The following is a 25,217-nucleotide window of genomic DNA, read 5'->3' as shown; positions in this document are numbered from 1 at the left end:
TAAGCAATCCCAATGAGGGGACCATTGATTATGATGAAAATGCCTATATTTAGACAGGTTAGAGCTACACATTTGTAAATGAGAATTAGAGCTTACAGAGGAGAGAGAGGAAAATTAATTCCTACTTACCTCTGGATATTCAAATGGAGAGGAAATGGGGGAGAATGCCCTACTGGATGGGAGATTAAGATTGTCACCTGGACAGGAAGGGAGGCCCAGCAAAGAATCACTAAAACTACCTCTGTATTCACTTTGTTGATGAGTGCAAAATATCCCTCAAAGCCGTGGCTTGAAATCACCACCATTATTATCCAAAGACTTTTGTCAGAGACTTTGGTCCTCGAGCTAAAGAGGTCTGTTGAGAGTCATAACCCTGCCTGGATACGGCAGTGAAGTTCCGCAGATATTGACGCAATCCCTGTCCTCAGATCTGAGATGGAAAGGAGGAGAGAGCCCTACCTCCAGGGAGAGCCATGTGTGGCATTTGGGAAAGAGACAGCCTCTTCCCTCAGAGAGTTCCCAGTCTGAGAGGAATGCTATAACCCATAGGCACTAAACACACCACTACAGGGGCAAATGTTCCCAAACCCACATGGTTCAATGGTTGTAAAGCCAGAGACAGAGGAAAGAGCCATTAGATGTGAGCTTGGTTAAAGAGGGAAGGTTCTAGGAGGACATGAGTCTGGAATCAGGGAGAGGAAAACTGAAGTAGGGTGCTGGCACCAGAGTGCTGAAGTTGGGAGAGAAGCTTACCATCTGAGAGGCCTGTAAAGGCAAGAGAGGTGAGAGCTAGCCAGCTGAGGCCTTGGATGGGGAATCGCCTGGATCAACTGGATCTCTTCCCAGGCCACTTCTCAGAGAACACAGACCCACAGGGAGCCACTGCTTCCTTACAGAGGACCCCCTCACACCCCCGGCATGGCCATCCCATCTCTCCAGGGAGAAATGGTGCCTGGGTCACTTCCCATCCAGTCTACTTACCCGGAAGCTGATTTCAGGTCAGCCAAGGAGACCTAGTACAACCACCTGTCCATTATCTTCATGTGGCTTCTCCAGAGAGACCATGGTTTTCATGATCCTATGAGGGACCATCAACAGCAAACAAATGTGTTGAGCACTGAAGAAACAAAAGTTGACACTTCTCTGTTTCCAAAATGACTAAACACTCACATGCCAGGAAAAGGGGAAAAACAAACCAACAGCGTTGGCCTAACAGGTTCAGGTCCCCCAAATATTGAATATTCCTCAGAAACTTGGACTCCCTAACAAAAACAATTTGATCCCTGAGTTTTGCTATGCTGAAATGTGAGGATATGATGTGAATATGATGATTATGTAAGAAAATTGCTGTTTTCCACCATGAATAGACTAATATAAACATGGTCATCCTGGCCATTAAAAACGTTTTCCTTTAAACACTTGTGCTTTGTATTTGGCAGCCAGTTGTCTGAAGGCGAATTCATTCACAGACTTCACAAGTGAGTGTTTTCTTCCATTTTCTAAATGCTTTGGTCTCTGGTCCTCCTTTGACAACTTATTCCTAGAGGTTCCACCAATGATGCCAACAGACACATGGAACCTACAGAGTCCCTCTGAGGGGACTCTGTAGTCACCCTCCCCTGACACCTCTGGGGACTCTCATTTGAGGTGATGGAGCTAAAGCCGATTCTTAGCCAATTTTGCTTCTGGCTCTGATGGAGCACAGCAAGTTGTGCCCACACTAGTGGCAGCAGGAATGGTACATGATCTGGCCATTAAGTGATTTCTGTCAGGGAGCAATAGATGGTGTTTCTGGAATCTGATTCCCTGGTAGTCTTTTGGGGGAAAATATGTTTTTCTGAGGACTCTAATATTTCCTGGCATTTGAGAATACAGAATTGAAAAAAGGATTTTTTTTGGTTTTGGTGGTTCTATGACTATTGATAGAATTGTCTGTGTTTCATGTTGGTGCCAATGGGGATTCTGTTAACTCAGAGCCTCCTTTCTCATCCCAAAGTTCTGGCTTTTAAAGTGTATAACTCATTATGGTCCCAATAGCTACTATAGCTACAAAGGTGAAATTCCTATACCTAAGTTGAAAGGAAACAAATCAGCTTTCTTTAATTTCTCTAAAAAATTAAATGATTCAAAAATTAGATTCAAATGATTCAAAAATAACAAGGTTAAAAAAGGGATGTGGACATTAGAAGACAGAGAGCTTAGCCTGCTGAATTCAGAAGGAAATCCCCCAATTACTCAGGTTTTCAACAGTGATACTTCCCCCCATAAAAGAACTAATGGTGCTTAATTATATGTTTTAATGGATCACCTTTTAGGTTTTTCTTAGGTGATCCTTTTAGTTCTTCCAACTTGTATAAGAGTTGATAAAATTATCTACTTTATAAATATGAAAAAATTTTGAGCAAACAAATTGATATAGTTAAACTTCTGGAGGGAGTTAATAAATCAGATTATAAGGTTTTATTTATTTTTAAGTTATTTATTTATTTATTGGCTGGGTTGTGTCTTCATTGCTGCACGCAGGCTTTCTTTAGTTGTGGTGAGTGGGGGCTACTCTTCCTTGTGATGTGCAGATTTCTCATTGCGGTGGCTTCTCTTGCTGTGGAGCACCGGCTCTAGGGGTACAGGCTTCAGTAGCTGCAGCACGCAGCCTCAGTAGTTGCGGCACACGGGCTCAGTAATTGTGGTGCATGGGCTTAGATGCTCCACAGCATGTGGGATCTTCCCGGACCAGGGATACAATCCATGTCCCCTGCATTGGCAGGCGGATTCCTAACTACTGCGCCACGAGGGAAGTCCCATTTATAAGGTTTTAAAATCTAGTGGAGCAAACTCATGTTCCAAACGTCTTTTTTCTAAAAACAGTACTATCATATCAAACACACAAATGTAAAGAATCCAAAGATTTCTAAAATATTTTCTACTTACATGCTTTAAATCTGTTGACCGTTTCAGATTTTTTTTTTTTCCCCTAAAAGTGTAATTCAGGGGAAAAAGAAAAAAAAAAAGAGTTTTGACTCTGGGTTTAGTTAATGACCTTTGTTTCTAGGTTACAAAATAAGAAGCAAAAGTATTACTGTTAAATAAGGTGGACGTTTTAACATCTAATATATAATTGTATAAGAAGAAAAATCTGTATAGTATTCTCATCAAGATGATTCTTTGGAAAAATTAAACTGGTTTAACAATTTTGGCTTAAAACACCTCTATGCCTTCTCCCTGATTTTACCACCATTTAAAAACAATGCAGGCACAGTATTCTAGTTTGTAACTCTTAGGATTATTTTCTCTTGAAAAATCCAGTTATTTTGGATTGCCTAAATTTCCCCTACTGTATTTTCTGGTCATATAAACTAACATCAATTTATTTAAGATTATAAAATTGCAAATTAAAGAGTTCAGCTAAATAGATGATAATAAGTAATATCTTTGTAAAAGGAGATTATTTTATGTAATGCTAAAAGATCACATAGACTTGATGTGCCAACTTAAATTGTAATTTCCAGACCCTTAGCTAACTTTATGACCTTAAACTAATACTGTATTAATTTGAATTAGTAATAATCTCTGGATACTCAAACAACAAATTTAAAAATTCTCCCACTGTTATTTAATGCATCCTAACATAGCCAACAGTAACAGGTTGGAAGCTTATGTAAATGTCTTTGGGTTATGTTAATGTACACATTGAGTTTTTAAGAAAAGTACAAAATTTCTGGGCCAGTAGGGAAATGTGTATGCAAGATAATGGATGTGTTTTTGCTTATCAAGAGGAAAAAAAGGAATAACTTTATCTTAAACTGAAAATGTTCTTGCTGTGTCAAAACATAAAAGAGACATATCTGAGGTTGTGTCATAAGCTTAGATGGTCTGAGGGGAAGTAAATTTTATTTTCTTGTGTTTAAAATAGCTACAAATAATGAGTTTGAAAAGCATAATTATATATGTTAAATTTTTAAATGCAGTTAGACCAATGTTAATTAATTTACTCATTAGTATTGTGTTCCCTTACTGAGATTTTTCTGTCCATTTATATAATCAATTTAACCTATTCCAAAACAACAGAAATCTCTTTTTATCATTAATATATTCTGTTAATATTAATTCTCTGTTCTTTTGGCATGTTTTTACATTTTAACAAAGATCCTTCTTTTTGAAAAAGTTAATATTTCTAATAATTATTACTACCTATATCTGAGTGTTTTAAAAAAACATTGTTTATTTCTTGCCTTTAAATACTTTGATGTAAGTTCATATCTTGTATCCTCTGACAACTCTTTCGAATTTTATCTTGCCCAAATTCAGGCCCCTTATTCAGAATCGTAAAACTGTTAGGATGTCTTTTTTTACCAGACCATTTATGGGTTTTTTTAGATGGCCATGGGTAGCACGTGAATTTATTTTTTACCTTATAAAAGGTGAGATATGAAAAATAATTAGTTATATTTGACATTATCCAGATGACTGATTAGCTCAACACAGTTGTTAGAGCCATCCTTTTCATTCCTGCTTATCAAAAAGAAACATTCAGCTTTTTAGGGTTAAGTATTTATAAGTAAAATGTATTCATTTAACCATTTCAGTGATTCCATTGAAAACAATCATACTCACATTTCACTTTGAAAAGAAACATTCTGATGTTCATGTACAAAAACTGACACAATAATTGCCAACACATCTATTTATTTTAGGTTTTGTCCCTAGGTTTAAATATCCTTGTCAACTGGTGACATTCTTACTTTATGGCATAAAATAAAGGCCCTGGAGATTTGCTAGTATCCTCACTCTCTCACACAAATTGATTGCATATTATACTTGAATTAAAAAGGCTCTACATTCCTACAATCTGTTGATTAACCAGAGCCATTTAATCTTCTTATTACAGATGATAGTTAATTAATCATAATTACAGATTACTTTTCCTTGCATCTACTAAAGGCCCTGCTACAAGCTAAAGATCAGGAATTCAGTCTTCTGAAAGAAATAACAAAGGAATATCAATTTAAAAAAACTGAACCGGTACTCGTTTTTAAAAAAAATTAATTATTTATTTTATTTATTTTTGGCTGCGTTGGGTCTTAATTACGCCATGCAGGATCTTCATGGAGGCATGCGAGACCTTGTGGCACGCAGGCTCTTCATTGCGGTGCGTGGTCTCCTCTCTAGCTGTGGCATACAGGCCCCAGGGCAAGTGGGCTCTGTAGTTGTGGCGCACAGGTTCCAGGGCCCGTGGGCTCTCTAGTTGAGGCTCTGAGCTCAGCAGTTTTGGCGCACGGGCTTAGCTGCTGCGCAGCCTGTGGAAACTTAGTTCCCTGACCAGGGATCAAACCTGCATCCCCTGCATTGTAAGGCGGATTCTTTACCACTGGACCACCAGGTAAGTCCCTGAACCTGGTACTCTTGACTTGGATATGATAGGATACACTCATGGGTACAGACCTCCCTAAATAAGTGGACATCATTACCATGGATCTGTTAGACTGAGCCAAGTGACTGAGTCAGAATTCCTAGAGTGGTTTTGGTCTAGAGTTGAACAGGGGTCAGCAAACTATGGCCCTCAGGACAAATCCAACTAGCTGTCTGATTTTGTAAATAACGTTTTATTGGAACACAGCCATGCTCATTGAGTCACTATTATCTATGGCTGCTTTCCTACTACGACAGCAGGATTGAGTGGTTGCAAACAGAGTATGCAACTGATCTAAAAGCATACAACTTTGTAGAAGTAGACTACCTAACCCCAGATCAATAAAATAAAAATGAATTACCTACAACTAAGTGGACTAAATGAACCGATTTCATATGATTAACATTTATATTAATTGACATAAGAAAAAAAATCCTTTCTCTTTTAATATATTTCTTATCCTCTACTTAGAATATACCTAAAATTTTTAAAATAATATATTTTATTTAACCCAATATATCCATAATATCAACATTTCAACATGTAATCAATGTAAAAAATATTAGAGATATTTTACATTTTAAATTCTCTATCTTCAATTTTATTTTAAATGCAGTGTTTATTTTTATACAGCCCATTGAATCACGTTTTTTTAACATTTAAAAAAATTAATTTATTTATTTTTGGCTGCGTTGGGTCTTCATTGCTGTGCGCAGGCTTTTCTCTAGTTGCGGAGAACAGGGGCTACTCTTCGTTGAGGTGCGCGGGATTCTCATTGCAGTGGCTTCTCTTGCTGCGGAGCATGAGCTCTAGGAGCACGGGCTTCAGTAGTTGTGGCACATAGGCTCAGTAGTTGTGGTTTGCGGGCTCTAGAGCGCAGGCTCAGTACCTGGGGCGCACAGGCTTAGTTGCTCCACGGCATGTGGGATCTTCCTGGACCAGGACTCGAACCCGTGTCTCCTGCATTGGCAGGCGGATTCTTAACCACTGTGCCACCAGGGAAGCCCTGAATCACATTTTGAATGTCATTTTGTCCCAATTGAACTTTTAAATTTCAAAAGAAAAAAAATATTCCATGAGTGATCTTAATATAGATTATAAGCTAAAGTATCATTAGGACAATTTTTTTTTTTTTTTTTTGTGGTATGCGGGCCTCTCACTGTTGTGGCCTCTCCCATTGTGGAGCACAGGCTCCGGACGCACAGGCTCAGCGGCCATGGCTCACGGGCCCAGCCGCTCTGCAGCATGTGGGATCTTCCTGGACCGGGGCACGAACCCATGTCCCCTGCATCGGCAGGCGGACTCTCAACCACTGCGCCACCAGGGAAGTCCCCTCATTAGGACAATTTTAAAACAACAATTTTGTAAATTGTAATGACATGTATTGATTGGACTTGTCTACAGAAAAATGATAACACAGGTTAAATAATATGGAAAGTGCCTTTACTAAGTTCCTATCGGTTTTTTTTCCCTTTACTTGTGATGTCTTTTTTTTTTTTTAACATCTTTATTGGAGTATAATTCCTTTACAATGTTGTGTTAGTTTCTGCTGTATAACAAAGTGAATCAGCTATATGTATACATATATCCCCATATTCCCTCCCTCTTGCTTCTCCCTCCCACCCTCCCTACCCCACCCCTCTAGGTGGTCACAAAGAACCAAGGTGATCTCCCTGTGCTATGCAGCTCTTTCGAACTACCTATCTATTTTACATTTGGTAGTGTATATATGTCAATTCTACTCTTTCACTTCGTCCCAGCTTACCCTTCCCCCTGCCTGTGTCCTCAATCCATTCTCTACGTCTGCATCTTTATTCTTGTCCTGCCCCTAGGTTCATCAGAACCATTTTTTTCTTTTTTTAGACTCCATATATATGTGCTAGCATACGATATTTGTTTTTCTCTTTCTGACTTACTTCAGACTGTATGACAGATCTAGGTACATCCACCTCACTACAGATAACTCAATTTTGTTTCTTTTTATGGCTGAGTAATATTCCATTGCATACATGTGCCACATCTTCTTTATCCATTCATCTGTCAATGGACACTTAGGTTGCTTCCATGTCCTGGCTATTATAAATAGTGCTGCATTGAACATTGTGGTACATGACTCTTTTTGAATTATGGTTTTCTCTGGGTATATGCCCAGTAGTGGGATTGCTGGGTCATATGGTAGTTCTATTTTTAGTTTTTTAAGGAACGTCCATACTGTTCTCCATAGTGGCTGTATCAATTTACATTTCCACTAAGAGTGCAAGAGAGGTCTCTTTTCTCCACACCCTCTCCAGCATTTATTGTTTCTAGATTTTTTTGATGATGGCCATTCTGACTCGTGTGGGGTGATAACTCATTGTAGTTTTGATTTGCGTTTCTCTAATGATTAGTGACATTGAGTATCCATTCATGTGTTTGTTGGCAATCTGTATATCTTCTTTGGAGAAATGTCTATTTAGACCTTATGCCATTTTTGGATTGGGTGGTTTGCTTTTTTGATATTGAGCTGCATGAGCTGCTTGTATATTTTGAGGATTAATTCTTTGTCTGTTGCTGCATTTGCAAATATTTTCTCCCATTCTGAGGGTTGTCTTTTTGTGTTGTTTATGGTAACCTTTGCTGTGCAAAAGCTTTTAAGTTTCATTAGGTCCCATTTGTTTATTTTTGTTTTAATTTCCATTTCTCTAGGAGGTGGATCAAAAAGGATCTTGCTGTGATTTATGTCAAAGAGTGTTCTTCCTATGTTTTCCTCTAAGAGTTTTATAGCGTCTGGCCTTACATTTAGGTCTTTAATCCATTTTGAGTTTATATTTGTGTATGGTGTTAGGAAGTGTTCTAATTTCATTCTTTTACATGTAGCTGTCCAGTTTCGCAGTGCCACTTATTGAAGAGGCTGTCTTTTCTCCATTGTATATTCTTGCCTCCTTTATCAAAGATAAGGTGACCATATGTGCATGGGTTTATCTCTGGGCTTTCTATCCTGTTCCATTGATCTATACTTCTGTTTTTGTGCCAGTGCCATGCTGTCTTGATTACTGCAGCTTTGTAGTATAGTCTGAAGTCAAGGAGCCTCATTCCTCCAGCTCTGTTTTTCTTTCTCAAGACTGCTTTGGCTATTTGGGGTCTTTTGTGTTTCCATACAAATTGTGAAATTTTTTGTTCTAGTTCTGTGAAAAATGCCATTGGTAGTTTGATAGGGATTGCATTGAGTCTGTAGATTGCTTCGGGTAGTATAGTCATTTTCACAATGTTGATTCTTCCAACTCAAGAACCTGGTATATCTCTTCATCTGTTTGTATCATCTTTAATTTCTTTCATCAGTGTCTTATAGTTTTCTGCATACAGGTCTTTTGTCTCTTTAGGTAGGTTTATTCCAAGGTATTTTATTCTTTTTGTGCAATGGTAAGAGGGAACGTTTCCTTAATTTCTCTTTCAGATTTTTTGTCATTAGTGTATAGGAATGCAAGAGATTTCTGAGCATTAATTCTGTATCCTACTACTTTACCAAATTCACTGATTAGCTCTGGTAGTTTTCTGGTAGCATCTTCAGGTTTCTCTAGGTAGAGTATCATGTCATCTGCAAACAGTGACAGTTTTACTGCTTCTTTTCCAATTTGCATTCCTTTTATTTCTTTTTCTTTGATTGCTGTGGCTAAAACTTCCAAAACTATGTTGAATAATAGTAGTGAGAGTTGGCAACCTTGTCTTGATCTTAGAGGAAATGATTTCAGTTTATCACCATTGAGAATGATGTTGGCTGTGGGTTTGTCATATATGGCCTTTATTTTGTTGAGGTAGGTTCCCTCTATGCCTACTTTCTGGTGAGTTTTTGTCATAAATGGGTGTTGAATTTTGTTGGAAGCTTTTTCTGCATATATTGAGATGATCATATGGTTTTTCTCCTTCAATTTGTTAATATGGTGTATCACATTGATTGATTTGCATATATTGAAGAATTCTTGCATCCCTGGTATAAACCCCACTTGATCATGGTGTATGATCCTTTTAATATGCTGTTGGTATTCTGTTTGCTAGTATTTTGTTGTGGATTTTTGCATCTATGTTCATCAGTGATATTGGCCTGTAGTTTTCTTTTTGGTGACATCATTGTCTAGTGTTGGTATCAGGGTTATGGTGGCTTTGTAGAATGGGTTTGGGAATATTCCTCCCTCTGCCATATTCTGAAAGAGTTTGAGAATGATAGGTGTTAGCTCTTCTCTAAATGTTTGATAGAATTCGCCTGTGAAGCCATCTGGCCCTGGACTTTTGTTTGTTGGAAGATTTTTTTTTTTTTTTTGTTGGAAGATTTTTAATCACAGTTTCAATTTCAGTGCTTGTGATTTGTCTGCTTATATTTTCTATTTCTTCCTGTTTCAATCTCAGAAGATTGTGCTTTTCTAAGAATTTGTCAATTTCTTCTAGCGTGTCTCTTTTATTGGCATATACTTGCTTGTAGTAATCTCACATGATCCTTTGTATTTCTGCAGTGTCAGTTGTTACTTCCTTTTCATTTCTAATTCTGTTGATCTGAGTCTTCTCCCTTTTTTTCTTGATGAGTCTGGCTAGTGGTTTATCAATTTTGTTTATCTTCTCAAAGAACCAGCTATTAGTTTTATTGATCTTTGCTATTGTTTCCTTCATTTCTTTTTCAATTATTTCTGATCTGATCTTTATGATTTCTTTCTTTCTGCTAACTTTGTTTTTTTTGGGTTTTTTGGTTCTTCTTTCTCTAATTGCTTTAAGGTGTAAGGTTAGGTTTTTATTTGAGATTTTTTTTTGTTTCTTGAGGTAGGATTGTATTGCTATAAACTTCCCTCTTAGAACTGCTTTTGCTGAATCCCATACGTTTTGGATCATTGTATTTTCATTGTCATTTGTTTCTAGGTATTTTTTGATTTCCTCAGTGATCTCTTGGTTATTTAGTAGTGTATTGTTTAGCCACCATGTGTTTGTATTTTTTCCAGATTTTTTTTCCTGTAATTGATATCTAGTCTCATAGCATTGTGGTCAGGAAATATACTTGATATGATTTCAAATTTCTTAAATTTACCAAGGCTTGATTTGTGACTCAAGATATGATCTATCCTGGAGAATGTTCCATGAGCACTTGAGAAGAAAGTGTATTCTGTTGTTTTTGGATGAAATGTCCTATAAATATCAATTAAGTCCATCTTGTTTAATGTATCAATTAAAGCTTGTGTTTCCTTATTTATTTTCATTTTGGATGATCTGTCCATTGGTGACAGTGGGGTGTTAGAGTCCCCTACTATGATTGTGTTACTGTCAATTTCCCCTTTTATGGCTGTTAGCATTTGCCTTATGTATTGAGGTGCTCCTATGTTGGATGCATAAATATTTACAATTGTTATATCTTCTTCTTGGATTGATTCCTTGATAATTATGTAGTGTCCTTCCTTGCCACTTGTAATAGTCTTTATTTTAAAGTCTATTTTGTCTGATATGAGAATTGCTACTCCAGCTTTCTTTTGATTTCAATTTGCATGGAATATCTTTTTCCATCCCCTCACTTTCAGTCTGTATGTGTCCCTAGGTCTGAAGTGGGTCTCTTGTAGACAGCATATATATGGGTCTTGTTTTTGTATTCATTCAACCAGTCTGTGTCTTTTGGTTGGAGCATTTAATCCATTTACATTTAAGGTATTTATTGATATGTATGTTCCTATTACCATTTTCTTAATTGTTTTGGGTTTGTTTTTACAGGTCTTTTCCTTCTCTTGTGTTTCACGCCTAGAGAATTTCCTTTAGCACTTGTTGTAAAGCTGGTTTGGTGGTGCTGAATTCTCTTAGCTTTTGCTTGTCTGTAAAGGTTTTAATTTCTGCATCGAATCTGAATGAGATCCTTGCTGGGTAGAGTAATCTTGGTTGTAGGTATTTCCCTTTCATCACTTTAAATATGTCCTGCCACTGCCTTCTGCCTTGCAGAGTTTCTGCTGAAAGATCAGCTGTTAACCTAGGGGGATTCCCTTTTATGTTATTTGTTGCTTTTCCCTTGCTTTTAATTTTTTTTCTTTGCATTCAATTTTTGATATTTTGATTAATATGTGTCTTGGCATGTTTCTCCTTGGATTTATCCTGTATGGGACTCTCTGCACTTCCTGGGCTTGATTGACTATTTCTTTCCCCATGTTAGGGAAGTTTTCAACTCTAATCTCTTCAAATATTTTCTCTGTCCCTTTCTTTTTCTCTTCTTCTTCTGGGACCCCTATAATTCGAATGTTGGTGCGTTTAATGTTGTCCCAGAGGTCTCTGAGACTGTCCTCAATTCTTTTCATTCTTTTTTCTTTATTCTGCTCTGCAGTAGTTATTTCCACTATTTTATCTTCCAGGTCACTTACCTGTTCTTCTGCCTCAGTTACTCTGCTATTGATTCCTTCTAGAGAATTTTTAATTTCATTTATTGTGTTGTTCATTATTGTTTGTTTGCTCTTTAGTTCTTCTAGGTCCTTGTTAAACGTTTCTTGTATTTTCTCCATTCTATTTCCAAGATTTTGGATCATCTTTACTATCATTACTCTGTATTCTTTTTCAGGTAGACTGCCTGTTTCCTCTTCATTTGTTTGGTCTGGTGGGTTTTTACCTTGCTCCTTCATCTACTTCATATTTCTCTGTCTTCTCATTTTGTTTAACTTACTGTGTTTGGGGTCTCCTTTTCACAGGCTGCAGGTTCGTAGTTTCTGCTGTTTTTGATGTCTTGCCCCAGTGGGTGAGGTTGAACTAGTGGCTTGTGCAAGCTTCCTGGTGGGAGGGACTGGTGTCTGTGTTCTGCTGGGTGGGGCTGGATCTTGTGTTTCTGGTGGGCAGGGCCATGTCCGGTGCTGTATTTTGGGGTGTTTGTGAACTTAGTATGATTTTAGGCAGCCTCTCTGGTAACAGGTGAGGTTGTGTTCCTGTCTTACTAGTTTTTTGGCATGGGGTGTCCAGCAGTGGAGCTTGCTGGCCGTTGGGTGGACCTGGGTCTTAGCATTGAGATGGGGATCTCTGGGAGATCTCTCACTGATTGATAGTACATGGGGTTGGGAGGTCGCTGGTGGTCCAATGTCCTGAACTCAGCTCTCCCACCTCAGAGGCCCAGGCCTGACACCAGGCCAGAGCACCAAGACCCTGTCAGCCACATGGCTCAGAAGAAAAGGGAGAAAAGAGGAAAGAAAATTTTTTAAAAATTTAAAAACCTAAAATTTAATAAATTATTAACATAAAAAATAATAATTTTTTTAAAAAGAGAGAGCAACTGAACCAATAAACAAATCCACAAGTGATAACAAGCGCTAAAAACTAAACTTAGATAAACATAAAAATCAGAAACAAATCAGTTGCAGACAGCAAACTTCAAGTCTACAGTTGCTCCCAAAGTCCACCGCCTCAATTTTGGGAACATTCATTGTCTCGTCAGGTACTCCACAGATGCAGGGTACATCAAGTTGATTGTGGGGATTTAATCCGCTGCTCCTGAGGCTGCTGGGAGAAATTTCCCTTTCTCTTCTTTGTCCGCTCAGCTCCTGGGGTTCAGCTTTGGTTTTGGCCCCGCCTATGGTGTAGGTCTTCTGAGGGCATCTGTTCCCCACCCAGACAGGAGGGGGTTAAAGCAGCAGCTGATTAGGGGGCTCTTGCTCACTCAGGCCAGGGGGAGGGAGGGGTACAGTAGTCATAATTGGAATGTGGGGCGAGCCTGTGGTGGTATAGGCCGGTGTGACATTGCAACAGCCTGAGGCATGGCGTGTGTTCTCCCAGGAAAGTTGTTCCTGGATCACAGGACCCTGGCAGTGGTGTGCTGCACAGGCTCCTGGGGTGGTGTGGATAGTGACCTGTGCTTGCACACAAGCTTCTTGGTGGCAGCGGTAGCAGCCTTAGCATTTCATGCCCATCTCTGGGGTCTGAGTTGACAGCCGTGGCTGGTGCCTGTCTCTGGAGGTCATTTAGGTGGTGCTCTGCCTTCTGTGGGCAGACGGGGAAGGAATCCCCTCTCCTCGTGCACCCCAAAACAATTGTCTCTTGCCTCTTCGGCAGTTCCAGACTTTTTCCCGGACTCCATCCCGGCTAGCTGTGGTGCACTAGCCCCTTTTAGGCTGTGTTCATGCAGCCAACCCCAGTCCTCCCCCTGGGATATGAACTCCAAAGCCTGAGCCTCAGCTCCCAGCCCCCACCCGCCCCGGCGGGTGAGCAGACAAGCCTCTTGGGCTGGTGAGTGCTGGTCGGCACAGATCCTCTGTGCAGGAATCTCTCCGCTTTGCCCTCTGCACCCCTGTTGCTGTGCTCTCCTCCGTGGCTCCGAAGTTTCTCCCCCGCCCACCTCCCGTCCCCACCAGTGAAGGGGCTTCCTAGTGTGTGGCAACTTTTCCTCCTTCACAGCTCCCTCCAAAGGTGCAAGTCCCGTCCCTATTCTTTTGCCTCTGCTTTTTCTTTGTTCTTTTGCCCTTACCCAGGTACATGGGGATTTTCTTGCCTTTTGGGAAATCTGAGGTCTTCTGCCAGCATTCAGTAGGTGTTCTGTAGGAGTTGTTCCACTTGTAGATGTATTTTTGATGTATTTGTGGGGAGGAAGGTGATTTCCACATCTTCCTCCTCCACCATCTTGAAGGTCCCCCCCAGTTCCTATACTTTTTATGGCCTAATTCCCTATTTTATAAGTTTGAGGCAATGGAACCAAATTGATGTACCTTATTTACCTCTAGAGTGATTTCGGTACTTATGGTCATGTAGATTATTTATATAGGTTCAATAAGAATCTGTCCTTTTTCTTACCAGAATATAATTAAATATTCACTATGCCAAAAATTCCACTTAATTAGGTGTGATAAGCCCTTTATTAAGGAACAAAGACTACATTTTACATGTGAGAATGACATCTATGAAGTCCTCCCAGGAAAACTTCTCTGGGATGGCTTTATGACTTATGAAATTCCAGCCTTACTGGTAGTAAAAATTTCATTTTCTGGCAGGCATATTAACAAATATGGGAATCTTAGAGAAAATAGTGCTAATAAGGATGGTAAAATTTCTTCTGACACAAAAGTTATTCCCAGCCCTAGGAGTTTTACAAGCCTCCAGACAGAAGTTCACTGTCAAGCCTCAATGTCATGTGGCTCTAATTCTGTTAGCCACTCAAAAAGGAAGTGTTTATATGTTACATCAACTCCTCTTGTTATGCCTGTGGAAATAAATTTTAGTCAAATAAAACAAAATATCAATTTAATAACACTGAGTCAGAAAACTGTTAATCGGCTTAGGTTTTCTCAAAGGCAAGAACTTGCCCACAGGAAAAGAAAAACTGCAGAAGCAAAACCTGACACTTTGTTCTGCTTCATTCATGACTGAGTACCACTGCGGGGTGGGGGTGGGGACATTCTACATCTGGAGATAATCCAAAAACAACAGGCTATCGTGACTGGCTCAGGACTCCAAAATAATAAACTCTGATTATTTCTCATAAATATAGACTCTGGCAAAAACAATTTTTTTCTCCTTGATTTTTACTATGCTAACAAGTGAAGATAAACTGTGAATATGATGGACATGTGAGAAAGCTGCTGATTTCTACCATGAATATTGTAGCCTTGGTCATCTTCTTTTCCCTTTAAATACTTGTTGTGATTTGTATTTGACAAACCAATCTTTCTTTCTGAACTTGGACTCCATTTTAGCTTTTGCAGTGAATTGTTTATTTGTCCAAATGTTTCTGTCTCTGAGTCTTTGACGGCATTTACTATGTGCTGACACTAACACCATATGCTGGAGCTGAGGATTTGGAAATGAACTTGGAGGAAGACACCTGCCTGTAAATAAAGAACTTCCCCTCAGATATTTGGCGGGATGTTAACACCACCTTCATTTGCTCTGACACTCCATGCAAAAGGAACGGATCCTCAAAACAGTTATGCCTAAGAGGCCACCCCTCTCGTCTGTGCCTCTCTTGCCCTACCTCATGCTTCAACCACTCTTGAATCCTCCCAGGTCTTGGAACATGGCAGCCTCTTCCCACCCCAGGCTTCTTCTGTTTCTCCTGCCTCACATGTTTTTGCCAAGCTAGTACCTGTTCCTTCACAATTCAGCTGAAACATCATTTCCCAAGGAAGAGTTCCCTGACCACCTGTAGCCTTTTATAAACTCTCCTAACCCTCAGAATTGCCTTGTTGAACTTTTCACAGTTGTAATAAATTATTTATGTGATCCTTTGTTTAATGTCCATCTTCTTTGCCAGACCATGTACTTCATGAGGACAGGCACTGATTCTCTGTTTTCGCTCACCTTTCTGCCCTCACCACCTCCCACGGTACAAGGCAACTATGTGTGCTCAGTAAGCATTGGTTGAATGAGTAAAAGAATGATAAGAGCAGCGTGGGGGCTTAGAACAATTGGACCAGGGAAAAATTGTCAGGATGTTTGTTTTGCGATTTCATCGTACCTCCTGAGTTGGTTATTCACAAGGTGACAAGAACTATTGAAAGAGATGAAATTTCTAGAATTTCAGATTCCAAACAAAATAGAAGAGTTTGGAGTTATGTACCATCTTGAGATCATTCATTTTTTCGGTCGTTCAATAAATACTTTACTAAGCATCTACTATGTGTCAAGCACTAGGGATGGACACAAAGGTGAATAAAACAGACACATTCCTTGCCTTTACTGAGTTTACAGTCTAGTGAGGGAGGCATACATTAATGACATCCACACTGACACACGAGATGTAAAATTATAACCGAGTCACATGCTAGGAGGAGAGGTACAAAGTACACTGACAGCCCCAGTAGGGGTTATCCCTCACTAGGGAGTCTGCCTTTTCCACAGGTGCCTGCTGAGCTGCAATCTGAAGGATGAGTAGGAGTGTTTAATTAAGAATATGCAGAGTATGACCTGCTGAATAAGGATGCACAAACCGTACACACAGAGTGGGCAGGTAACTCCCTCACTGTCTGAGCTTCCACTTTGGGGAAATGAAAACCCCAGGGCAGTTTTGATTGAAGGCACAGTTTCAATACACTCACACAAAGAAAGTAAAGTGACAAAATTTATTACTTACAGATTCCAGAAACAGAGGAGGGAGGTGTGCATTGAGCTGGGGGCAGGGGCAGTCCTCTGTCCTGGGTCACAAGCCAGCAGGAGACAGAGAGTAAGCGCCTTTTACTTATAAGGTGGTTGGGGAGCACCACTAACTTTTCCAGGGCTCAACTTTAAGTGCTTATTTTAAAAGGTGTCCTGGGAAATGCAAAGCAGGACATTGTGGCTGGAATCCTAAACTCAGGTCCTTATCTAAATGTCCAGACTCTGGGTATGAGCGGAGTTATACTGTAAAATGCCTAGGCAGCAACTCAAAATAGCTGCCTCTTCACAGGAAGTGATGCAAACATGAAGTTCATGCTGCTTGACGTGCCATGAATAAGTCCTTTGTCTCTGACCTCGGGTTCTTGTGTCTTCTGCCAGAATCCATGAGATTCTGTCTGTCTCATTAACTTGCAAGTAGTATAAAACCTCAGGCCCTTCATAGTTATTGACAGGCTAGTAGATGACATATACAAGGGCACTATGGTGGGAGAGAGTAGAGCAAATATAAGAAAGAAGGCATGAATGGATGAGTTATAGGGAGTGAAGGGGGCATGGCGTGAGATGAAGCTGAGAGGTGGTGTGCCATGGGACCCTTGGCCAATCCTGCTGGGGCAGGCCCAGGGGATGTCTTGGCTGTTATGACAATACCACCTTCATGCAGGACATGTGGAATTAATAAACTGGGTTTGGGGGAGCACAGGACAAGGCTTGGGCTACTCTGTGCCTATGAAGTAATTTTTAACAAAGGAAGAGAGTGAACTTGGGTGTTTTCTTAACATCCTGCACCCATAAAATGTTATGAACATTTTTACGTGCCTACTACTTTGTAATACTTCCATTAGAGATTCAAGGAAGTCCACTTCCCAGTGCCCTAAACAAACAAGGGAAAGTTGTCATGGACTATCATTGCTGTCAATCATCTAGGGTACAAAAGAAGGCTAGTTGCCTTAAGAGGGTGAAGCCATGACCCTTTAGTATTCGTGAGTATGACTCTGGACAAACTGCTTTCTGACCATTTCTCTTAATAAAGAGATGTTTCAGTTTCTAGGGAGAGGAAGGAAGAGAAGGGGGACAGAGGGAGAGACCTCACCAAGAGAGGGCTGTGAAATCAGTGTGGCTAACATTGGATTATTACCTAATATGATTGTAAAAATAAAGGTATCTGTTCAGAAGCCCTCTGTCCCATTCTGGCAATTGGAGTTCTGAACTTTTCACTCCCAGCCTATTAATTAATTTATAGCCTGCAAAGAATGGAGTTGTCCAGGATCTTTGGCCAAAAAAAAGTACCCACAAACAGGGAACAAATCATGCAGAGCCTTGTTAAGAAGTTTTGTTCTTATCTGAAGCGTGATAAGAAATCACTGAGGGATCTAGAAGGGGGTGGCATCATTACACTCAGGTGTCAACAGAGAGGAGCTGAGAGTGTGGAGATTATGCATCTCCTGAGATTATCTGCTCCTGGGGGAAATCAAGAGTTCCCTGAATTTTTACTCCTTGGTACTTCACTGCAGCCCCAGGCTTGCCAGATTCATATTCATTTTAACGGGCCTTTCAAAAAGGAAGCAAAGCAGCACCAGGTCTCAGAGCATTCTCAGCAATTTCCCACTCCTCTCCAGCCTTTCTTTAAAATAATCAGCACAGGCCAGCTGTGGGAAACAGCTTGGCGAGGGGGAGTGGGTCAGGCAGGGTGCTGCTGGGCTCAGGGAGAGAATAAATAACAGCCTTTTTTGGGGGGTTACTGCTGGTTACAGAACTCAATTGTGCCCAGTTTCAACCTGGCCAAGGGCCCGGACAGAGGGCTGGAGAGGCAAAAGTAGAGGCTGCCAGAAAAGCCCGGAAACTGCTGGCTTTTGGAGGAAGGTGAGTGGGAGGCTGAGTTACTGGCCACAGGAGCCCCCAGATCATCCACCTGATGGCTTTTCTGCCAGCAGGTGCCTCAGGAAGACCTGGCCCACGTTTCCAAACTCCCCAGGGTTTCTCAATCCACCTCAGGCGGCCCGCAGTGCTCGGCCCCGCCACTTTCCAGCCTGCTAGTTCCTTCACTGACACACAGCTCAGTTCCTGTACATGGCATGGTTTGGGGTGCAGGGGAGTGGAGTGGGACAGGTATAAGAGGAAGTTGGACGCCCAGGGAGCGTCCTGTCTAGGCAGCTTGGCACCAGGAGCCTGAGGGCAAAGGAAGAGGCCATGCCGTGCCCCCCTCTGCTGCAGCCAGGATGGGTCTGAGGGTGGCTCAGACAGGTCTCTGGGTTGGCCACAGAGCCGCTCTGCAGAGGGGCTGGCCTCCTACCTGCTGTGGGAGGGGTAGCAGAGTTGGCGGGGAGAGAGATGAGGAGGCGGGTGTGAGGAGGCCCTTGATTCCTTTATGGTGGGGGGTGCAGGGAGCAGGGGGAAGGGCAGGAGGTACTTGCAGGGGGTCTCACCCTGGATTTCCCTTCAGGTTTTGTGGTCCTGGTGCTGCCCCAGAGCTGTAAGTAACCCCTTTTAAGTCACGGGAGGTGGGGGTGTGGTGAGGGCTGTGTGGAAGGGACCTTGCCACTGAGGTAGCGCTTTTCCAGTTTCTTCTGTGATTCAAATGGTTCAGAAATATTAGCATTTGTTAAACCAAGGTGATGAGTATATAGGTGTTGATTATACTATTCTCTACTTTTCTGTATATTTAAAATTTTTGAAAATTAAAAACTTTCAAAGGCTCAGGTTCAATGAAGGCTTCAACTAATCGCTTACTGGGAACCACTAACAGGAGACCAGTAGCAGCATGGATGAGTGATGCCCAGTTATTCCTCCACAGTCAAGAGGGCAGAAAAGGCCTACTTTGCAGCAGGAAAAACTAGAATGAGTGGGGAGGAGGAACTTCCAGGTCCATTGGGATATTGTGCCCCAGCTCGGGGGATGGACTGAAGGGGCCTGGGGGCTGCCATTCTGGGTGGGTTACAAGTTAGGGGCACTCCCACAGGAGGGCAGAGAAGAGATGGGCCAGAGCCTCTCAGATCAAGGACTCCACTGAAGGTCCTGCAAGACTCTCGCCTGAAGGCCAGGGTCTTCTGATATGGCTGTCGGGTCCCTCTTCTCCTTCAAAATCACTGCCTCCAGGAAGCCTTCTTTACTTGTACCAAGTCCCATTTCATCTTTATTCATCGGCACCGCCTCACCCCATACAGAGTTCTGTTCTTAGTCTGTAGTATGTTTATCTACTATATTTGATCTTTTCTAAGCATTTTCAAAATAGACCTTATTTTCATCAGACAGAGGACTCCCCTGAGCCAGCCCTTTGCATTTAGAATTCTAACTTTGCTCACAATTCTGCCCATCAACCCTGCCCCCCAAAACCCCATTAGTGCTCAGCTCAGGGCTCAGCCAGAGGGTCCCTGGCTCAATCTTGGCCTTCTCCTCAGGTGCTGCATACAAGCTGATCTGCTACTACACCAGCTGGTCCCAGTACCGGGGGGTGGGGGGTGGGGGTGGGAGCTGCTTCCCAGACGCCATCGACCCCTTCCTCTGTACCCACATCATCTACAGCTTTGCCAACATAAGCAACAATGCGATTGACACCTGGGATTGGAATGATGTGACGCTCTATGACACCCTGAACACACTCAAGAACAGGTTGGGCCACTGGCTGGCCAGGGAAGGAGGAAGATGGGAGGTTAGCAGGGCTGGTCTCAGGGCAGCGTACTCCTGCTCAAGAGGGTGGGCGAGGTCCCCAGTACTCACCTCTGGGTGGAGAACTGGAGGGCCTTGGCTTAAGTGGGAAGAAGTGATGAGGGCAGGTGTCAGGGTGTAGAAGAAGACCGTAGAAGAAGGTACAGCTGAGCTCCCCTGGGAAAAGGACCCCTCTCCGTCCTCTGAGGGTGCCTCTCCATGGAGAAAGTCCTCATGACTCTATTTTGCCATATCCTGGCTTCCCCGCTGGAGGGAACAAATATGGGCAACATATCTCAGAGTAACTGCCACAAATGCTTAGAAAGTCTTAGAATACTGAATCTCAGGGTTGGAAGGACCTCAGAGGCCTGATTCAGCCTCCCACCCAAAGCTAGAAGCCTGATACAGCCTCCTAAATGTGGGGCCACCCCATGTCACAACAACTTCACTCAACCCCTGCCCTCCTGCCTCCCTGTGCCCCACAGGAATCCCAACCTGAAGACCCTTCTATCTGTTGGAGGATGGAACTTTGGTTCTCAAAGGTAGGAGGACTCATCCCCCAGAGGTTGATGGAATAGGAGGAGGCATAGCTTTCTCCTCATCCACTGGATGGGGGTCACAGGGACCCCAGACTGGTCAGGCACAGGGGTCTGAATGGTTGTCAGGAGCCTGCCTCATGTACAACCACGAAATCAGAGCACAGAGAGGGAAAGGGACTTGTCAAGAGTCACACAGCAAGGTGGCAGCCAACGCCCTTTTTACTACTTCTCAGACATGAAAACAAAGAAATTTGGGGCGGCGAGGGATACTGCCCTAAGGGCTGGAAGGAGAGAGATGGAATGAATGGGAAATTTGGGAGTGGAGACCCTGTGAGGACATCCTGGAGTGGGTAGAATTGGAGAAGGCTTTAAAAAGGGGGCAAAGATGGCCATAGCAGCTCTCATTTACTGAGCTGTTACTATGTGTCAGGCATCCTATCCAACCATTATCACATGTAATCCTCATAATAGCACTGTGAGATGTTACATTTATGCCCATTTTACAGATGAGAAAACTGAGGCTCAGGTTATAACCTGCTCAAAGTGGCTTGGCTAGTAGGTGATAGAGCCAGGGATATCTGGCTCCAAAGCACATGGTCTTTCTAAGATAATTGGAGGTGGGTCCTGTCCCAACCATGCCCTCCTAGAGCTGTGCGGGTTCAGACTCCCAGCTCCACATGCCCCAGAGACCCTTCCAGAGGGCTAAGGCACCCAGCGTATTGGTACTGAGCCCTCTACTGGGCTGATTTCGGTTCTAGATTTTCCAAAATAGCCTCCAACACCTGGAGTCGCAGAACTTTCATCAAGCCGGTGCCACCATTTCTGCGGACCCATGGCTTTGATGGACTGGACCGAGCCTGGCTCTACCCCGAGCGGAGAGACGAGCAGCATCTCACCGCTCTGGTCAAGGTGCTGGTTGGGTCAGGGAAAAGGGCAGGGAGGTAGGGAGCATCAGGGAGTGGGGAGGGAGGGCAGAAGCTGTCTTCAGAGAGATTCTCCTGAGGCAGACAAAGGGGGACTGAGGCCTCTTTGCTGCAGGGTTCTGAGATCTGGACCAGGGATAAGACAAACAAGCCTGTGTCCTGAGATCTCACACAGCAAGGAAGACATCTTTTGACAACAGTGGGAGGTAGGGTGGGGTTCTAAGAGGCAGAGGTCACTAAGAGGAGAACCCATTCCTCACTGCCTGTATTCATTCCCAAACCAACACTGCCCACTCCCCAGCATGCACTGCATCAGAGGTACTCAGTTACCCCAGGGACAGAGTGATCATTTAAACAAACTGTTCACGGTACAATATAAATCACTTTAATTTTGTGTTCTCCTTTATAAGCTTGAACAAAGCACAGACCAACAGGTAAATATCTTCCAGCATCATCTGAGGACCAAGTGGGATCACTCTCTATCCTTATGGTCCCTCCAGGACAGAGAATAATTGAGTGTTGATGAGTATGCATGGGGTGTAGGGACGAGATTGGTCCAAACAGTTTTTTAGGAAAAAGATGGGTGAGTCTGAGGATGAGACCACTTTATCGTTCCCACTGAGCTCCAGTCAGGTTGGAGATTACAGCAGACAGCGAAGGCCAATGACATGCTCAGAGATCTTTCGCCTCAAGGCTTGCTGTCACTCACCTGCCTCTCTCCCAACAGGAAATGGAGGCTGAGTTTGCAAGGGAAGTCCAGGCAGGAGCAGAGCAACTCCTGCTCAGCGCGGCAGTGTCTGCTGGGAAGATTGCCATTGACAGAGGCTATGACATCGCCCAGATATCCCGGTGAATCTCCTTCCTGATGCACTCTGCCCTAGCACTCCATGTACAATCAGAAGACTGGGCTTCTAGTCCCAGTTTCTCCAAAGATGTGTGACCTTGAGCAAGTCACTTCCCCTCTGTGTGCCTCAGCCTCCCCATCTGTCAAACGGGGCAAAACGATCCCTATCCTTCCTTTTCATTTGCGGTATTGCGCTGCTCAGTTGAGAAAGTTGTTATGAATGTATGTATTTGTGGGAAAGGAAGCAGGGAAAGTTATACAAACCAGCCAGTCACTAGTCTCTGGAGGGGCAAGGCAGCAGTAATGATACCTTTCATTTCCAGGCTGCTGGGGAGTCCTCACAGTGCTGTCACATGCAGGTGGCCCCCTCCCTTTCCTGTTCACCCCGCCCCTCCTCCTCGCCCTTCCTCCTCATGCGTGAGAATGAGCAGTCCCCAGCCAAGCAGGCTGACCTCTCGGTGGAACAACGGCATGGGTCTTAGGAAACCCAAGAGTAAGAGACAAAGGCTCTTCGCTCTGACTTTAGAATCTTCTTTAGGGTCTTAGGGAGTGTAGACTTGGTGCTTTTATTGATCACTTAGAGGGTGGGAATGAGGTGGCTCTCAACCATTTGTCCCAAACACCTGAAGCTCATGTTCATGCAATCCACCTGCAGACCCTCCACCGTTGTGTGTGGAAACCTTACTTCCCACCAGGAGGAATCATAGGTTCAGGCCATCCTTTGGTCCTGCTCTCTCCCAACAAGGCTAGCTGTTGATGCCACTTGTAATCTGCTTTCTCAAAGATGAATGTGGCTGGAGTGGAGGGGGTGACGTGTGTTGGAGGCCAGCTCCCAACTGTGTGCTGGGGGCGGATTGGAAGGACCCCATTCTTGCCTTGAATGCTCCTGTGGGACCCTGAGCCCACGTCCCAGTGTGGCACAAGGGAGGTGGTCCAGCAGCCTAGACAGCGGGTCACTGGGTTCTGCTGGGTTTGGGGTTAATGGCTTTTCTCTTGGCTGCCTGTTTCTCCAGCTCACATCCTGCTAGGGTGGCGCGTTTTTTCAATTTTTCGCCTTGCCCTGCATCCACCCTTCCACAGACACCTGCACTTCATCAGCCTTCTGACCTTCGACTTTCATGGAGCGTGGCGCCAGACCATAGCACATCACAGCCCCCTATTCCAGGGCCGGGAAGATACAAGTTCTGACAGATTCAGCAATGCTGTTAGCTGTTAGGGTTAGTGTCCTAAAGGAGGGAGGGCTGAGAGGGGACCACAGACATGCCACTTGCCAGAGGTCAGACACCAACCTCTCCGCTCCTCAGTAATCCTGCAAGGGAGGGGTTATAGGGCCCACCTCACAGATGAGGAAACTGAGGCCCAAAGTTTATGCATTCTCCACAGCTCTGGGAACTGGGGAGGTGATACTTCCATAAAGAGTCAGGACATCTCCTGATGGGCCTGTAGGGTGGACCTAGTGAAGGCAGAGGGCAGACTGAAGAGAGCACAGAGAAGGCTGGGGGCTGAGAGGGCAAGAGTCTAGTCTAGACCTGCCATTGTTTGCTGTGTAACCTGGGCCAATCGCCAGATTTCTGCAACTATTGAACAGTAATAATCCCTTCCTATACCTAAGAGGATTTTTTTCAAGACTGAAATTACACAATGCTTTTTAGACTGACATAATAGGTTCCCAGAAGGAAGGGAATTCCAGACGTGTCTAGACCTGGAACTCCACCTTTCAAGGCAGCAGTGGGAACTGCACAACCTTTCCCCTCCTAGACCACCAGCATCTAACTGCCCAAACTGTCCTGCCCTACCCACCCACAGGACTACGCTGTGAGCTGTGTGTTGAGGCTGGGGGCCCAGGCCAATAAGCTGGTGATGGGTATCTCCACTTTTGGGAGGAGCTTCACCCTGGCCTCTTCCAAGACAGATGTGGGATCCCCAACCTCAGGGCCAGGAATACCAGGTCGGTTCACCAAGGAGAAAGGGACCCTCACCTACTATGAGGTATGAGCTGGGGAGAAGGTAAGATTTCCCGGGGCACCCGCAGCCCCGGGGAAGGTGAGCCTCCCACCCCACCCACACTTTACTCCTTTGGAAATTAAAAAAAATGTTCCAGCAGACCTAGCACTCTGGAGAAGAGGGAGGAGGAGGCCAGGCACATCCTGTCTGCACCCCCTCTGGCCACCAAGTTGGGGCCTTCCTTCTAGCCCAGGAAAAAACAATGGCCAAGAGGTAGGTTCTTTTGTTTCGGCCCATCCTCTGCTGCTCTGTGCTGCCTTGGGCCGGTCCTCAGTGTCAAAGCACTATTTCCCACATCCCTGTTTAAGATGCAGCACTGCAGAGTGAAATATCTTACAAGAAGCAGCGACCACGCTAATTATATCCTCTGCAAAGCCCAGCTTGAAACCTTTACTCAGGGCCATAATCATGTCCCCACTCCACTTCCCTTTCCTGATTCTGCAGCTGCTCAATAAAGAACTGGGGCCCGCCAGTTACTAGCGCTTGCTTCAGTCTATCTTCACGGTCCCACTGGACCCACGGGGCTCACCTCCCCCATCTCTTCTGGATTCCTCTCTCTCAGGCTGGGTAGTCCTGAGCTGCGGAAAATGAGACCACCCTGTCCTCTGCCGGGCCCCAAGAAGTCCCCCAAAGAGGCAAGCATCGCCAGACCCATCAGTCATGGACTTAACCCAAGAGGGCTGATGGGCTTCCGGATCTTAAAGTCATTGTCGTCCAGACTTCTCGATACAGTTCCTTGTTGAAAGAAGCCTTTTCTGTTTCCAGGGGCTAGCAGGCACTAGGAAGGAAACCCTTTAACACCA

At 43.5% G+C, this 25,217-nt stretch overlaps 1 protein-coding gene across 1 annotated transcript; it reads left to right on the top strand.

The window, feature by feature from the left end:
* Positions 1-18,678: 18,678 nt before the first annotated feature.
* Positions 18,679-24,405, top strand: CHI3L1 (chitinase 3 like 1; the record flags this gene model as incomplete). The annotated part of the gene is made up of 8 exons (XM_082832884.1): positions 18,679-18,703; positions 18,903-18,932; positions 19,858-20,068; positions 20,590-20,646; positions 21,402-21,552; positions 22,294-22,415; positions 23,491-23,614; positions 24,217-24,405. The coding sequence occupies 8 exons, from the start codon at positions 18,679-18,681 to the stop codon at positions 24,403-24,405; spliced, it is 909 nt and encodes a 302-aa protein (XP_082689010.1).
* Positions 24,406-25,217: the final 812 nt, after the last annotated feature.

The sequence above is a fragment of the Leucopleurus acutus genome, assembly GCF_964270905.1.
Source record: "Leucopleurus acutus genome assembly, chromosome: 2".
NCBI lineage: Eukaryota > Metazoa > Chordata > Mammalia > Artiodactyla > Delphinidae > Leucopleurus > Leucopleurus acutus.
The sequence above is the reverse complement of the archived record's forward strand: the minus strand, read 5'-3'. Positions and strand labels throughout refer to the sequence as shown.